Consider the following 17069-nt stretch of genomic DNA (forward strand, 5'->3'; position numbering starts at 1 on the left):
TCTGATCAGATCTTCTTCAAAAGTTAATTTGCCAATGAGTATTTGCCAGTTTATTGTCGATTGGAAAGTTAATTTTTGCACAAGCCTTTTTGCATGTTTTTAAACAGATTTAATATTACGTCATAATGTATTTATGATTAAATTTTAAACTTTCACTTGAATGTTTTGTTTTGAACTTTATTTGAACTTGTTTTGCAGTTGAGGAGTGCGTATGCACGAAACTTGAGTTCTGCAAGCTTTTACGTCTTGTAATAAACTTTTGTTTATATATTTATTTATATATATATAATTTATTGAAATGGCGATTTTAAAAATTCTGGAACATATGTTTCATAAAGACATAGAAAATTGTCTCTAATCTTCAGCCAGTTCAAATTTAAAATAAAAAGAACTTTGGTAAACAAAGATGCAAAAGTTTACAAAAAAACAAAAACAATATGACGTAATAATTGAACATTGTACATAACAAATATTCAGTACAAAAATCGATCTACCATCTAACTAACCAAACAACCAAAATTAATGGAAAACAACAGTTAATTGACTATAAAATACTTCAAAATTTGTTCTATTTTAAGAGGAGCTTTTTCATATGTCGACAAGACGATATAAGTTCGCTCCTCTTATTTACACAACCTTCATTTTTTAACGCATAAAAGTTATGTATATATATATATATATTAATTTTGTTATACAAAAAACAATAGCTTATATGACCGTTTCGTATATGAGATATAAAACCTCAAATACAATATGTACAAGTAATTAAAGAAGCAAAATAACAGCACGCAAAAATAAAATATTGAACAAAATGAATATAAACGATAAAAGCACCGCAAAAAATAAGCTTTGCAATTGCTGCAAAAAACCTTGCCCTTTAAACACTCAATGACTAATCTCAAACACAATATATAGAGCAACAATATCATCAAATAAAACAACAAAACAGCACTTAGGGTCCACAGGAAAAACTTTCAAAAGATATAGAAACCACAAATCATCATTTAACAGTATCAAAAAAAGACATACAACAGAACTGGCAAACTACATTTGGAATTTAAAAGATAACAGTACAGACTATGCGAAGTATTAAACAGGACAAAATTCAATATTTAATTTGGCTGCAAACTTCATAATTTGAAAAAAAAAGAAATTGATAAGTCAGACAAGAATACAACACTAAACAATAAAGCGAAAGACAAAATATATGCATTCATTACCAATAATAATTTTTTAGCAAAATTAAAACTAATAAAATATTTAAACAAAGTAAAATTAAGCCGCAAACACGAATAGTTTAAAACATTTTCCGATATAGTTTAAAACGTTTTTCTAATAACCTTAAACTTATAACTTTCTAACCTCTTGTAAACTTTTCAAAATGCATAAATTCTTAAATTAAGAAGATCGGCGTATTTTTTCAAACTCAGCTTAACGTAAAATAAACTCCATCATTGCTACGCCATAATAATTATAAAATTTTCAAACTCTAAGTTTATGTTTAATATTGTAAATAAACTTTAGCTTACTGAAGAGTATATGAGGTTATATATCTCGTATACGAAACGGTCGTATAAACTATTGTTTTTTATATAATCAAATAAGATTTTAGCTTCACTCAATTTGGCGAGCACTATCGACCAGAAATTTTTATAAAAAAATTAATATATTTATAGTTTTTTTTTGCTGCTAAACTTTATATATGTGTATTCATAACTAGTAAGAGTATCTTATGATTCTTAGCATACAAACTAACTTATTTTAATTATCGTCTTTATAAAGTTTTTAATGTCGTTGCTTATTAGTTTACTACGATTTCTAACTCGCGATCATTTTTAACTTGGTCGTATTAAACTTGATCATATCAACTCGATCATTTGAAACTCAATCGTTTGAAAGTCAATAATTTTTAGCTTTATCTAAACAAGTTTGATATGTTTGAGTTTAAAATGATCTAGTTTATATGGTCGAGTCAGGTTCAGTTTAAAATAATCAAGTTTGATATGATCGAGTTTAAAATAATCAAGTTTAAAATGATCAAGTTTAAAATGATCAAGTTTAAAATGATCAAGTTTAAAATGATCGAGTTTAAAATGATCAAGTTTAAAGTGATCAAATTAGAAAATGATCGAGTTTAAAGTGATCAAATTAGAAAATGAAAGTTTACAATGATCAATTATGAAACTATCGCGAGTTAGAAATGATTGGCTCTCGTTTATATTTCAAATAGTATAAACTTAGTTTCCTTTGTAATTTTTTTTCATTTGTATATTAAAGTTAAGGTAACTTTATTCTATCAAAACTAAATAATAAATACTAACAAGATTTTTTAATCAATAGTACTTGTATATCATACAACTATGTATAAAAAAGCTGTTCAGGTCAAAAACAGCTATAGACTGGATTTCTCAAGTTCTAGAGTCTAAAAAAGTATTGCTAAGTGGATTTTAACTTATAACAATTTTTCACAATATTTAAAAAATAAACATTAAATGTTTCAACTCTGTTATTTACATAAAACTTTTTTTTTGTGCTTTAAGATTTTTATAAGTACGCAAAGTATTCCAATTGCATATAAAATATATGACATATTTTTGACTTATTTAGAAAAATGTGAAAAAAAATTATTTGATTTCAATGTAATATTAGAAAATTTTTGTAGTTAAAAAAAATCGTTTAATTAAATAAAATTGATACTAAGTTAGAATAGACTTTACTACTATTTATATTTTTTGCTTCTAAAAAATTTAGATCTTTGATATTATTTTTAATTTTATAAATTTATGTCCTATTCTAAGCTAGTTTAAAACTAGGATCAGAAAGTTACAGCTTCTTAACACTGTTTTTTAAGAATATACTAAATCTAAATATATCAAAAGTTTATTAAATTTATCATTAAACTTAACTTTCATGATAAAGTTGCAATGCAACAGCAATTATTTTTAGAGGGGTCTAGTGAATGATTGTTAACTTTTTTATTGTTAAACACAATTTTCAAAACTATTAATACACGATTTTTTGCACTACTTTATGTTACTTTGTTATGAAAAAATACTACTCAGCTACCCTAAAAAACTATGTAAAAAGTTTTTTAAGGCCCATTTAACTTGTAAAGTTATGTGGGAAACTCAACATATTGTGTTTATTTAATAAACAGCTGTATATAAAAATTTACTGATCTATTAGGTTTTATCACTTGAGACAACTAAAGCTTAAGCTGTACTCTTTTAAGTAGTTTATAAACTAAATTTATTTATAAATTTTTTAAGGTTGCTTTTTACAACTAACTATTTTTGATAATAAAACTGCATATTAAAGTTTGAATGATTTAAGAAAAGTGTATGTTATCAAGTTTATACAGTTATTTTTTCGAAATATAACAATATATTTTAAAATTTGTCATTATATATTTTTGATATCAATAATAAGTTCAGAATTCTAAACTTATGTCATTGAATCATTACAAATAAACTTAACGACAAACCTTAGTTTTAATTTTATTAGTTTCAGAAGGTTTATGATAATGAAAAATTACTAAAAGTTTTATTATACATAATAAATTGACATAGAACTTAGTTGCAAAGTAAACAATGAATTTAAATTTGCTTTTTATTATTTATTTTACACATCATGTTCTATGTATTGGTACTAATACTTTTGAGTATGAATGTGAGAATTATGAGAAAGATGAACAAGCTTTACAGTCTGCATATAAAAGTTTTCTTATTATTTTAGTATTATTTCATAATAATAACAATATTTATTAAATATTTAGCTATTTGTCATCGTAGAAAACCTTTTATATTAATTTTAAAAAAGTAGTTAAAATTCTTAAATTCAATTAATCTTTAATTCAAATACACTTAAAATTCAATCTATCTTTTTCTAAAAGATTTTAGTTTAAATTTTTTACCTGATAAAACATTATACTTTTGAGGATTTTTCAAAAAGCTTTGAATTATGCAAAAACATAAGACATTTAAAGTACAAGTTTTACTAAAACTACTCTGATGAACTCAAGTAAAAAATGACAATAAAATATTTTACTTTTTTTTTAAATAATTTACTTCAGTTCTTTTTAATAATGGTTTTTACATAAGACTAATCGTTATATAAATACAATGTACAACTTTCCAATTACTTTAATATTTTTTAGTGAGATATGAGTTTCGGATGACATCAAATAAAGGAAGATGGGACAACGTGAAAGCTCAATGCTCTGACATGGGCGGCCAGCTAATAAGTCACAACTTAAGAGACGAAGGACTTCAGTATCATGAGTTTTTATTTTTTAGCAGCTACATGTTAAAAGTATCAGCTAGATCAGCTACATACTTTTTGTCTTTCAACGAGTTTTTAAAACAAATTAAATCTTTCTTAAACTAAAATTTTAGGCTATTACTGTAAACATTATTAAAAATCCATATTGTTTAAATATTTTCAAATTTTTACTCAGTGATCTTCGTGTTTTTGTAAACCAGTTTGATCAAAAACTGTGGGTGGGACTCAACGATCGAGGTATGGAAGGGGTGTTTCGATTAAACGACGACACAAAGTACGATCCGAATCACAACGAAAACAATCTTTACGAGTGGAAGAGCGGAGAACCGAATAACGTAATGGAGGAAGATTGTGTCCAAGTCAGTGACGACAGACATCTCAACGACGAAGACTGCGGTGCAGAGTTTTATGGACTTTGCGAATTAAAAGTTTACAGTTGCTAAGTTTACAAAGATAAAACACTTTGTGAATAAAAAGAATTGAGCTTTTTGTATCAAAACAATTTTTATTTGTTGTAGTTAATAAAAATCTATACTTTCTTTAAATATCTTGCGTCAGTAAAAAGCTATTAATCATTAGATACGGTATACAAAAATATTCTATTGCATTAACAAAAATCTGAAAATGTACACATAACTATATAATAAACATTTATAAATATAAAGATATTCTATTTTTTAGCAAATTTATTAAGAAACTAAGTAAAAAGAATTATCGCCTTTTAAACAATTTCAAGAGCTTTATTTGCTTACTCCTCCCAAAATAAGTCTATTTTTAAATAGAATAATATTTAGTAAAACATTTAATAAGTATTTAACATAATAATCGCAAAATGTTAGTTAATTAGTTGTACCAAAATATATTTAAGCCTTACTTAAACTTTAAGGATACTTAAGTTAGACAATGCTGTATTGAGATAGAAATTTTAAGTTGTAGCATTTCTCATTTAAAACCAATTTACGAAACAAACAGAACAGTTTTCAAAGTGGTAAATATAAGTAAATGTAATTTAATTAAAAACTAACCGAGTTTTTAGTTAAGTTTAAAATTTAAAAATTTTTACGATCAAAAGTTATTTAAAGTTTTATTTTAATTAGTATTATTTAAATTCTATTTTATTTAAATTACTTAAAAATTTTTTCATAAACTATTAAAACCAAAATATGGTTAATTTATTTAAAAGTTTCCTCCTTTAAAAGATTTTTACTAATTTTACATGAAAAAACATATTCACTACTTCACAGTTCTAACTTTTGTCAGAAACACATTTACTAGGATAATAGTTAAATTTTTTTAGATAAAAGTAATAAATATAAATAATAGATTTTGAACAAAAGTTTATTTAGCTAAAGAATGTTTAAAATAAGAATAGAAGGCAGAAGTAGTATGAAGTTTAGTTCTAGAAGAATCTTTAATTGTTAGAAGGTTATCAACGAGAGAAAAATAAAGAAGGTTTTTTTATTAAACGCGAAATATATATTTTAATAAAGTTGAAATATACTTGATGCGTTGGTAACTCGATAAGTTTCAATAGAAAATTATCAATTTATTAATAATTAAAGCCTTATTTAAGCAATAGAAAATTAAAACTTAATTTATGCTTACTATTAAAAAAAGAAATTTTTTTATATAACAAATGTTGTAAAAAGGAAAGAAATTTTATGTTATTGGTTTTTAAGTAAAAGTTTAGTTTTGTAGTTTAGAAAACATATTAAAGTTTCTAAAATTGAAAAAAGATTTAAACGGTAGATTTTTTTTTGTATGATTCATTAAAAAGAAGCCATATAATTTTTTGTAAGAAGTGCTAAGTGTTTCTCGGTTAAAACATTTACATTTTAAAATTATGCTAAGTAGCTTTAAAACCAGTTTTTATTTTAAATTTCATGGAATAAGAAACTTTTTGGTTTAGTTATTTATTATTGAAGCAAGTATTTTAAGCAATAAAACGATTTTGGAGTAAGAAAACTTTACCAGAAGTTTTTGAATTTCGTATTTAAAATAAAAACTTCAATAAAAAAATAGTGTTTTTTTTTGTATACTAATTAAAAAAAAAACTGTTAATGCTTTTTTCATAAAATTTTTAAAAATTATTAAAAAATATAATACAGTAAGATTTAAATAAGATTTTTTCCGTAGTTAAAGAACTTAACACAAAAAAAAATTACAAAAAAAATTAGATTAATAAATAGATTGAAGTTTTTTTAGTTATGAAAAAAAAAAGCTTCTATAACAGTTCTAGAAATTGAAAAAAAAGTATAATGCAACAAGATTTAAATAAAAGAGTTTTTATTTTGAAGTACGTATTTACATGCAATTTAGTTTTAGTGTAATTTGATGCTAGAAAGAATTTTGCTTGAGGCAACTCTTCAAATTTGTATCAAAATTGTTATTTAATAAGCCAAAAGCATTTGAAAATTTTGAATAAATGTACCAAACTACAAATTGATTTTTTCCTAAACTACTTTCACTTTAGTAAACGTATTCAAATTTAGTTTAAGTAAAAACATATTAAAAAAAGACTATAACAAGCTAAATTTTGTAAGTTTTAAAGAAAAGGAGATTATTTTTGATATTATTAAATTACGAAATCAGATAACGACATTTAATTGAGCAAATATTTTTAAAAGAAATTTTGTATTATAATTGAAATTGTGTTTTTTAGAAATATTTCGGACAATTACCTAAAATTATGTAAAGGCTCTATACAACAAAAAAACTTAAGCTGTACTAGATTTTTTGTTTATTTTAAATTTTAGTTCAATTGAATAAAAAACAATAATTTAAGAAAAATAGAGGAAAATTATATTTGAGAATATATTTAAAAAACCTTAATAAAGAACAGTTTTATTAACAAATGGTCAAATAAAAGCTTTTTTTACCAACAAAAGACACATTAGTATAAATTATAAACTATTTATTTATTAAATATTTATACTAAAGTAAAAATTCTTTATTTGTTTTATTTAAATATTTATTTACTTTTATTTTTTAATTGATATTAGTTGTTCTGAAAAAACTTTTTCAGTTTCCTTGAAAAATAATTGAATATAATTCTTTAATTCTCTTAGACATTAAAAAACTTAAAGAAATTGTGTATTTAAATTGCTAAACAAAACTTAAATATTAAAAACAATTCTTGAACTTTTTAAATAAAATCTTAAACATTTACGTTATACTATTAGTAAAATAACTAAAAACATTTTAAAGAAATTGTTTTTCAAAAATCCAAAGTTTAAATGGTTTCTACAGTCCTTTACACGTCTAGTGAACTCATATACAAGTAAGTTTTTATATAACTATTTCACAAACACAAGTTTAAACTTTTTAGTTACTTAAAAAGAAATTCATTGAAATAACTTAGATAAATTAAATTGTAATACAAATATGCATTTAGCCTTTTTTTTTTGAAATATTTAAAAAAATTTAATATAAACATAACGTTGTTTGAAGCTACAAAAATATTTTTTAAACAAACTTGGATAGAAATAATCTCTATCTTTAATTTATGATAACTCATAAACTTTCAAAAATATAAAACTATTAAAAACATTAAATAATTGGTTACAAAATAAAATGTTAATTTTTAGATATACTGTAATGAAAAACTTTAAGATACATTCTAGTTTTTACTAATAGTTGTTACAGTATATTAAACGCATGCAATACAAACAAGCTAGTAATTAGTACAACGGTTTAAGTAAAAATTTTCAAAATAAAAATAAAAAGGTTTAAAATTTTTATGCAATAGATTTAAAATTGTATATACAAAAGAGTAATTTTTAAAGTATGAATAGCAAGAAAAACTATTACCGAGCTTACACTACTTTTTACCTTTAATAAGTAGAACTTGTGTAAAAAATTAACAAAAACTAGAAGATTTTTTTTTTGCAACAACATTTTGTTTAAACGGTTTTAATTAGTTTTTTGCCAATTTTGTAATAAATATCATAAAAATTTACTTAATTCAATTAACTTTTGGTAATGGTTTTTTTTTTAGCTTTTCGAAATTTAATAGTTTTTCAATTTGAGTATAACTTCAGTTTACTGTACTGTTGATACCTTAAAACTTTACTACTTAACAATGATATTTTCAAGTAGTCTCGAATGTTTAATTTAAACTGCTTTTTGACGGAGAAATCAAAACTATTAAATGAACGAAGTAATTGCGAAAATGTGGCTTTGACATTTATGGTTTTATATTACAAAGTTGCATGTCAACCTTATTAGTATACTTACTTTCAAATATTTTATAAGTTTTAACTTTTTACTACCGATATATTTCACTAAATTTCAAGTCCTAAACTTGATTGTTAGGATTTTTTTAAAGAAATCAGGAACAGTTAATGAATAAAAGTTTTTGTAACAACGTAACGTATTATTCCATAATAATGATAATTATTAAATGTCAAATTGAAACAATAACGTTATGAATTTTGAAGTACTTGAAAATAAGTATAGACTATATTTATCTTATCTAATTTTATTTTTTTGAGTTTAACTTCATAATTAAGCGTTTTAAAGTAAAGCAGTTGAATTTTTCAACTAAATCAGAGTTATAACAATTAAAATAATGCTAACTTTATATGTCGTGTAAAGATTTATCATCTAAGTAATTACTTTTTTTTGTTTCTACCATTTTGTCTAGTTTTGTGCATAGAAAATAAAGTTAACTACTACAGTAACCTGTCAACTAAAACAACTAGGTCATTTAACCAAAAGTACATTTTATACATCTGAATTTCTGAATGTTCAAAGTACGTAACCAACTGGCAGTGCGTACCTATGAAATTTTGGTCTTAAATTACCAACATTGAGCCTAATATAGACATGTTGAAAGCCACTAAAGTTTAAAAATGGCTCTTTAAGCAAAACCCCCCAAAACAAGGAATTTTATCCAAAAAACAAAACATATTTGTTGAATGGTTGTTAGAAGCCTTGATTATTTGGTTAATATATGTATTTAATCTATATTTAAGTATTTATTTATGAACTTAATTTTGTTTTAACCTACAAAGCTTTTGAATTCATTGTTTATTTCCTTGTATCTTTAAAACTTACCTGGTATATAAAATCATTTGATTACCAATTTAAAACAAATGAACATTTGTTAACATTGATCTTGCTTTTATAAATTATTTTTATTCTAAAATGCTACTTTAGGGTTATAAAATTCATAAAAAAGCAACAAAAAGTGTCTGCTAAGCCCAAACAACAAGCTACACTAAAAAAATGAAGCATCTAGTTTTAAATAAATCTTAATCGCGATGTTCTTAATTTTCATCAGTATTACTTTTTTCTACGCTTTTTACATTTATGTTTTAATCATTGGGTTTGTTAATTACATTGTTAATTATTTTGCTCAGCAAAATTTTGTATGAAATTTTAAGCTTTTTTTATTTCTATGGTTTAATCATTGGTATGCAAATTTAAATTACAATGTTCCTTAAATATATAAACTCTAATATGTTTAATTTGAATATTGAATTTAATACACAATCTATCTAGTTCCTCTGATTTTAGTTTATTTCAATCTTATTCAGCAAAATTAGTTTTTAATTGAAATAATTTCTTATTATTAATTTAATAATGTTTTTTAAATTTCCTAGCAAAAAAAAAACTTTCAAAAACAGCTAAAAAGTGCGTACAATACTGGCAGTTCGTACCTAGGAGGTGCGCACCTAGTTAGAAGGTTACTGTATAAACTTTTACTAAAGCAAGTATTGATAATAAAAACTATTAGCTATTAATTATGGGAACGGGTCAAATATGCACGAAGATACTTTTGCACGGAGGGTCACTTTAGCACAAAGGGTCATTTTTGCATGAGAGTTAAAAAAAATAAATACAAAAATGAATTAAAAACCTAAAAGATAAATTAATAAAAAAAAAAAAGAAAAAAAAGTTACCAACTGAGGGTATAATTTAGGAGCAACAGTGATAGTAAAAATGAAAAAAAAAATTACTAACAAAATTATTATTAAAAAACACAAAAAAGAACAATAAATAAATAAAAATAAATGAACTAATGAAATAGTTACCGACCGAGGGTAAGGGTTAAGGGTAACAGTGATAGTAAAAATAAAGGATAAAAAATGATAACAGCAATTAAAAATTATTAATAAAAATTAATTATAAAAATTAATAGAAAAAAACGAAAAAAAAAAATACCGACCGAGGGTTAGGATTAGGAGTTACAGTGACAATAAAAAAATAATTAAAATTTGTAAAAAATTAAATAAACAAAAAGTATAATAAAAAAATAAAAATTCAATTCGTGCAAAAGTGTCTTTGTGTAAAAATGACCTATCGTGCAAAAATGTCTTTGTGAAAAAATGAACCCTCGTGCAAAATTAATGCCGTGCAAAAAAGTCTTTGTGCAAAAAATTTCCCTTCGTGCAAAAGTGTCCCTTCGTGCATATTTGACTCCCACTCATTAGTTATTACTTGCATTAAATTCATTATAATAAATATTTGCAGTTTAATTGTCATAAATAAGTTAAGTAACTGTCTTTTTTTTTTATTAACAAAACTTAAAAGTAAATTCAGCTAAATTTTAAACATTTAAAATTAAAATAAATAAGAACTGTTAAGATTGAAAAAATAACGCTTTTGCCTTAAAAATACTGTTTTTAGCTTGGTATGTAAGTCTGAAAAATTTATTTTTGATTTTGTTAACATTGAAACATTTTTTATTTTAAAGTATATGTAAAGCTAAGTAGACTTCATATATTACTTTGCCTACATCTTAAAATTATTTTATTAATGATATTTTTAAAAAATAAGTAAAAGTTTCGACTATATTATTGAACCAACAGTAAAAAATTAAGCTTCCGGAAACAAATAGTACTACTTGATTTTGCTTGAGTGAAAAGTAATAAATTTATTCAAAAACAATATTTATGAGTTTTACATAATTTACTTCTAAGTTGACTAATAATTCTTTTTTATAAAAAACCTAAACTATCAAAAACAGTTATAAATTTAATTTTGTTAAATTTTTTTACAAACTTTGGTTTTATAACCTGCAAACATGTTGAACTTGTATATGTGAAGCCTATTTTTTTACTTCTATATTTTTGTACAAATCACAAATTTATCCAAAACTAAGCGAACTAATAAAAGTTTAGATCTTAAGCTATGATAAACAAGGTGAATAAAAAGTTTTGAAAAGTAAAATAAAAAGCATATATTAATAATTAACTAAAACTAAAAAATAAAAGCTGTTGGTTCGAGTAAATTTAGAACTATTTTGTTAAGCATATATATTAAAGTCTGATAAATATAGTTTTATCAGTAAACGAAAACTAAGAGTTTAAAAGATAAGTTTAATAAAATTTAACTAAACAAGCCTAAGCTTACACAGTTTAAATAAAAATAGATTATTAAAAAATTTATATTTAAAAAAAATTAAAAAATCACAAAAACTGTTAATATAACAGGCTCATGAAAATTCTTACTGTGTTTGTAGTTTTTTCAACTGAAGTTTTACAAGCTCGATCAAGTGGCAAGAAAGAAACAACATATAATTATCAAGATCTATTCATAGAAAAATCCTACCTTGGTAAGATGAAAATTTAGAAAATTAATTTGTTTTACATAAGCTAGAAGAATTTTTAGTTGAGAAAATCAATTGTTAGCTGTTTCAAATTATTTTTAATATTTAAAACAATACAATCTAAATAATAGTGTATATATATTTGATTTCAAAGGACAAACAAAGTTGTGCTTACATTAAAAAACTAAATGATACTAACTTTTTTTTAATAGTGTAGAAAGTTAAACGAGCTAAAAAAATAAAAAAATTAACAAGTAAATTTCAAGCAAAAATAGTTACGGAAGTTTTTTTTTGTAAATGTTATGAAACCTTTTTATTAAAAGTTGTAAATTGCTAGTAAACTTAGTAAGAATTTTAAAACAAGTTTAAAGCATAATATGTTTTTACAGATACCTATAATGGTTTAAAATAAAAAAAAACTGAAGAAGTTTGTACTTAAACATCTGCAGAAATTAAAAGCCTGTAATTTGGAATACCAATGTAAATAGTCACGCAACTGCAAAGTTCTTAAGAGTTTAACTTGCTGCTTTTTAAAATTTCAACAAACTTTTACTAATTTTTTTTTAACTAAAAGCAAAAGTCATGTAGTCAAAACTGTTTTAAATTATAAGGTAAACTAGAAAAAAACTTCTAATAAGTTTAATACTACAACATATAAGTAAAAGTTGCTTATGGTTTATTATAACTTAAAACATTAGGATTAAAGCGAAAAACGAGTTTTGAAGTAAATTGTTGCCTGAAAATCAGTTGAAAGTTAAGTAAATAAAGTTCTTCGAAAACAAAAAATAAACTTTATTGCTAAGGGATTTACAAAAACTACGCAATAAACGCTATTCACAATTTTTCTTTATTACTTGTTTTTGTTTTTGTCTTTAGAATACTATTCGCTAGTTTATTCATTTTGTAATTTTCATAGATTGCAAGGATGAATTTCAAGTGTTTAATCAAAGATATCTGAAAGGAGTTAAACCATACTTTACTACTACTAGTAAGGATATTACACAAGAAAGATGTCTGGAACTTTGCTGTAATCAACCAAAGTTAGCCTTTTTCTTTTATATATTTTGTTTTATTTTTACTAACACAACATTTTCAATTAGATCACCCAGTTAAAAAATCACAAATACTAGTTTAATAAAATATAAAGCTTTTAACTGTAAAACCTGATTTTTTTTACAATTTTAATTGAAATGAATAAATTTCTTTTAAAGTTAAAAAAAAAATTGTAGTATTTTTTATTACAACTTTTCTTAAATATGTCTTTTATTTTGAATTTAAATTGCATAAAGAATTTGTTGGATAGAAATTTTTTTTATATAAATAACTATGAGAATTGAACTTTATTCTTGCTTATAAATTTTCAGAATTTTAGATTACAAGCCTATTTGTTTAAAGATTTCCGTTATTTTTTTAACTGTAAAACATTTAGATTATTTGTTAGAGGTTAATTAACAGATAGTAGTACATGTTTTTATTAAAAATGTATTTTTGAAATATAATCAAACCACTTTGAGTTTATTAATACTTGAAGAAAGTTTGATTGTAAGAAAAAAGTTAAGCTTTCATTTTGTATTAAATTTTTAAATTACAACTTTGTGATTACAACTTTGTGCTATATGCTAACATTTTTGAGACGATTTTTTGTTTGATTTCAATAAATGATATTGTTATATTTTTTAACATATTTATTGAGTAGTTTTTATAAAAACTTCAAAGTTTTAAAGTTATTAACATTACCTGAACCAAAAACTGTATAAAAAAACGACCTAGAAAATACATTAAAAAGAAATAATAATATTTATAGGTATAGTACTTAAAATGTAGGTTATACTTGTGGTGAAAAAATGGTAAAAAAATATATTGTTAACATTTTAATTAGAATTTATAATGTTTAAAGTCGAATTATTATTTTACTAAAAACTTTTGCATAACTAGCTTTTTAGATTTCTTTAGTTATGTTTATTTTTTATAAAAAAAAACTAAAGTCGTTTGACAAAAATGCTCAATTTTAGCTTGTGAAAACTTTATTAATTAAAAAATATTTTATAAATTTACAGAGAAAAGTGTAAATCTTTCAGTTATTTTGTGGATTTAAAAGTATGTTATTTGATGAATGTGACGCAGTTTGATAATTTTGCTGTTTTGAAGTCTTCTAGATCGTTTACTCATTTTCACCGTAATAGTTAGTTCTTTTCTAATTTATGACAGAAAATAGTTTCAGAGTGTTAACAGTTAAGAATAAATAAATTGTTTGAAAGTTTAAAAGTTATTTATTACTTTTTCTATAAATAGTTAAAATAAAATAAAAACTTATCAACAAAAATAAAATTTAGTCCTTATTTACTTTTATTTTTTTATAAAATTACAATAAAAACATTAAATAGAAAAAAAATCACTTTTTATCATTTTCCTTAAAAAAAATCACGAACAACGACAATTGACGTACAGAATAAATTTTGCAAATATTTTAGTTAAATGCTCACAAGGCTTTTGCGAAAACGAAGGAACGTGCATTATGAAAATAGACGAAGGAAAAAGCGTTCCTTCTTGTAGATGCAAATCTGGGTTCAGCGGTTCGACATGTCAATTTAAGACGCTAAGCTCAAGTCAGTATTAAGTAAAAAATTCAAAAACATTTTTTCTTATAAGCTGAACAATCTACACAAAAAAAAAACAACAGAGAGTATATTTTTTCGGAATACGGAAACAACTTAAGTAAAACTATCAGTTAAATTTTTAGCTGTTCTAGTATTATGTAAAATTTCAAACTTTACTTAATATAGTACTTATAGAAGTGACTAAAAGAAAACAAAAAAAGCATATTTTTCAACATCATAGATTATAACAAATATAACTCAACCATAATTTTATTTATAAAAAAACCTTTTCAATTTCAAAAGTTTTTTGTTGTATTCAAGTATGATAATAACTGGTTTAGTGAACAAACTTAGCCGTTTTACTAAAAGTAGTTTTTTAATCTAAAATGCGTTATCTTCTTTTGAATTTATGGAAATAATTTATTATTTGTGATAAAATTCGCAAAAGGTGCATTTGTTTTTTTTAGATTCACTTACTTCTTACCTTGTACTTTCTTCAATATTAGGATTGTTTTTAATCTTCGTGTTTGGAACATTGGTAATAGTTTTTATAATAAACAAAAAACAAACAATGAAAAGTTGTCTTAAACGAAATCATCATCAACACATAGACGTTAGTTTATTTAAACTAGTACTGAACTAAACTTGTAGTTGTGGTTTTTGGTCAAAAAAATAATAAATTTACATAGCTTCATGAGGTTTTGAAGTGTGAACTTAATCAACACGTTTATTTTTAAGTCTTTTATGTTTAATATTGTTGTTCTCTATAAGTAAATAGACAATTATTCTATTTGCATAGTATCATAGAGAAACGTCATAAGTTTTAATAAGTTAAGTATATAAAATTCATGTTATCTTTATTAAAAGCAATTATTTAATTCAATTAATACATTAAAAAGTATAGTTTATAACTAAGACTTTAAGTATAGCAACAATCCATATACTTTTATTTTTTACTTACCTGTTAAAACTTTTATTTGAAAAATAAAATTTATGATATTAATGTTTTGAGTTTTTAAAAGAAATATTTAGCTTTAAATATAGATTATAAACTAAACAATATTAAAAAAAAACACTCTGGATAAGTTTAACTAATCTAAATTTTAAAACATATTTAATGTTGATTGCTAGTTTTATAACAGTAATTCAAAAAAAATTAGTAAAGTCATACGATTAAAGAAACAGATTGATGACCTTCGAAGAAATGACGATTTTGTAAGTGACAATGAGCAAGATTTAAGATGCGGATCAAGTACTGTTGGATCTGTTTCATCTACAAAAACAACAATAACTAATTTATCACTTTAGTTTAATAAGTTAAAACAAATTTAAGAAAATTTAGAGATTGAATGCATAAACACAAGAATTGTTATAGTTTAAACTAAGTCAAGTCAAAATGTTAGAAAATTTATTTTAAAGTAATTTTTGTCAGTTGATATACGATTTTGCTGCTTAAGGGAATACTTTTTCTAGTTTTGTTCACTGTGAAATAAGTTTAAAAGAATATTTTTACTTTTTTTGTCTAATCAAGCTCAAAAACAATAAAACATTAACAGTTAAGTATATATAAAATTATTATAAACTAAAATATTGAATCATATGAAAGTAAGTTTGTCATAAATACTAAACTATAAAACAAAAAGTTTAAGGAAAAAATTTAAGTTAAAAACGAACTATTTTAGTTGCTTGCTCTAAACTTTTGAACATATATCTTCATATGAACTTGTATTTAATGGAACAAACTTTATAGGTTAATGTTCTAAAAGTAAACTTTGTAAAAAAAAAACTGTAAAAAGGATTTAAAGTTTTTAGATAGAAATAAAAGTAATGAGAAATTACGATTTAAAAAGGTAAATTGTTATTGTACTGCTCTTTTCTTCGTAGAATAAACTTTTATACTGCATAAAATGTAGCTATTTTGAAAAAAAAAGTAACTAAAGTTTTATTGATTTACTTTAAAACTTTTATAATATTAAATGATTAACAGAAAAAATTTTCTCACAGAAATAATGATATAAGTAAAACCTTTAGTTAATTTATTTGATAGGTTAGATCAATTATATAAATTTTGTATGTTTAAAAAAGAGAATATTGTAAAAATGGATAAAAGTATTTGTAGGTTTTAGCTAGTTCATGAATAAAGAATAATAGGTAATAAAAAAGATGCCACTTATGTTTAGAATACCGATGATGTAATTTTAACAAAAAGTAATTTTTAACTATTCAGAAAATTAAAAGAGGTCAAGATAAATTTAATTATTTTTATAACAATATATCATAGATTATTACGTTTCAAGTAATTGCGTAAACGTAAAATATATTTGTAGTAATTTGTTGTAATGCAATTTAAAAATGGATTAAAAGAATTACAATTTTTTTAACTTTTAAAGGAATTTAGAGCTTTTACGTATATCTCAAACATATGAAAAACTTTAGTGAATAAAATAAAAGATGTTTGTAAAAAATACCCCCTAAATTAAGATGCATTACTTTAATAGTTATTTGAAAAAAAGTAAAGACATAAAATAATTTAAGAAAGTAAACTCAGCATTAGATCAAAACAATTTAAGTATTAATGCTTATCGTAACAACAAATTAAAACTTCAAAAAGGTGCTACTAACCTATCAAAAAAAAA

General features: G+C 22.8%; 2 protein-coding genes across 2 annotated transcripts; both read left to right on the forward strand.

Annotated features, from left to right (window-relative positions):
• The first annotated feature begins 4173 nt into the window (after positions 1-4173).
• On the forward strand, positions 4174-4724 carry LOC145838916 (CD209 antigen-like). The gene is made up of 2 exons (XM_082946536.1): positions 4174-4280; positions 4457-4724. The coding sequence occupies exons 1-2, from the start codon at positions 4174-4176 to the stop codon at positions 4722-4724; spliced, it is 375 nt and encodes a 124-aa protein (XP_082802662.1).
• A 7054-nt stretch (positions 4725-11778) lies between these two features.
• LOC145839415 (uncharacterized) lies at positions 11779-15823 on the forward strand. Its single transcript, XM_082946988.1, has 6 exons — positions 11779-11842; positions 12753-12876; positions 13894-14018; positions 14308-14442; positions 14901-15046; positions 15613-15823. Exons 3-6 carry the CDS (start codon positions 13946-13948, stop codon positions 15739-15741), a joined length of 483 nt encoding a protein of 160 aa, XP_082803114.1. The 5' UTR covers positions 11779-11842; positions 12753-12876; positions 13894-13945; the 3' UTR covers positions 15742-15823.
• The last annotated feature ends 1246 nt before the right edge of the window (positions 15824-17069 follow it).

This window comes from Thalia democratica, chromosome 6, assembly GCF_965202585.1.
Source record: "Thalia democratica chromosome 6, ktThaDemo2.hap1.1, whole genome shotgun sequence".
Lineage (NCBI taxonomy): Eukaryota > Metazoa > Chordata > Thaliacea > Salpida > Salpidae > Thalia > Thalia democratica.

What these genes read in the sequence shown, in the direction of transcription:
- LOC145839415 (XM_082946988.1), top strand. Translation starts at nt 13,946, where the DNA reads ATGAATGTGACGCAGTTTGATAATTTTGCTGTTTTGAAGTCTTCTAGA. An exon ending in TACTCATTTTCACCGTAATA is followed by an intron (nt 14,019 to 14,307) that starts GTTAGTTCTTTT and finishes CAAATATTTTAG; the next exon opens with TTAAATGCTCACAAGGCTTT. An exon ending in ATCATCATCAACACATAGAC is followed by an intron (nt 15,047 to 15,612) that starts GTTAGTTTATTT and finishes ATACGATTAAAG; the next exon opens with AAACAGATTGATGACCTTCG.
- LOC145838916 (XM_082946536.1), top strand. Translation starts at nt 4,174, where the DNA reads ATGACATCAAATAAAGGAAGATGGGACAACGTGAAAGCTCAATGCTCT. An exon ending in GAAGGACTTCAGTATCATGA is followed by an intron (nt 4,281 to 4,456) that starts GTTTTTATTTTT and finishes ATTTTTACTCAG; the next exon opens with TGATCTTCGTGTTTTTGTAA.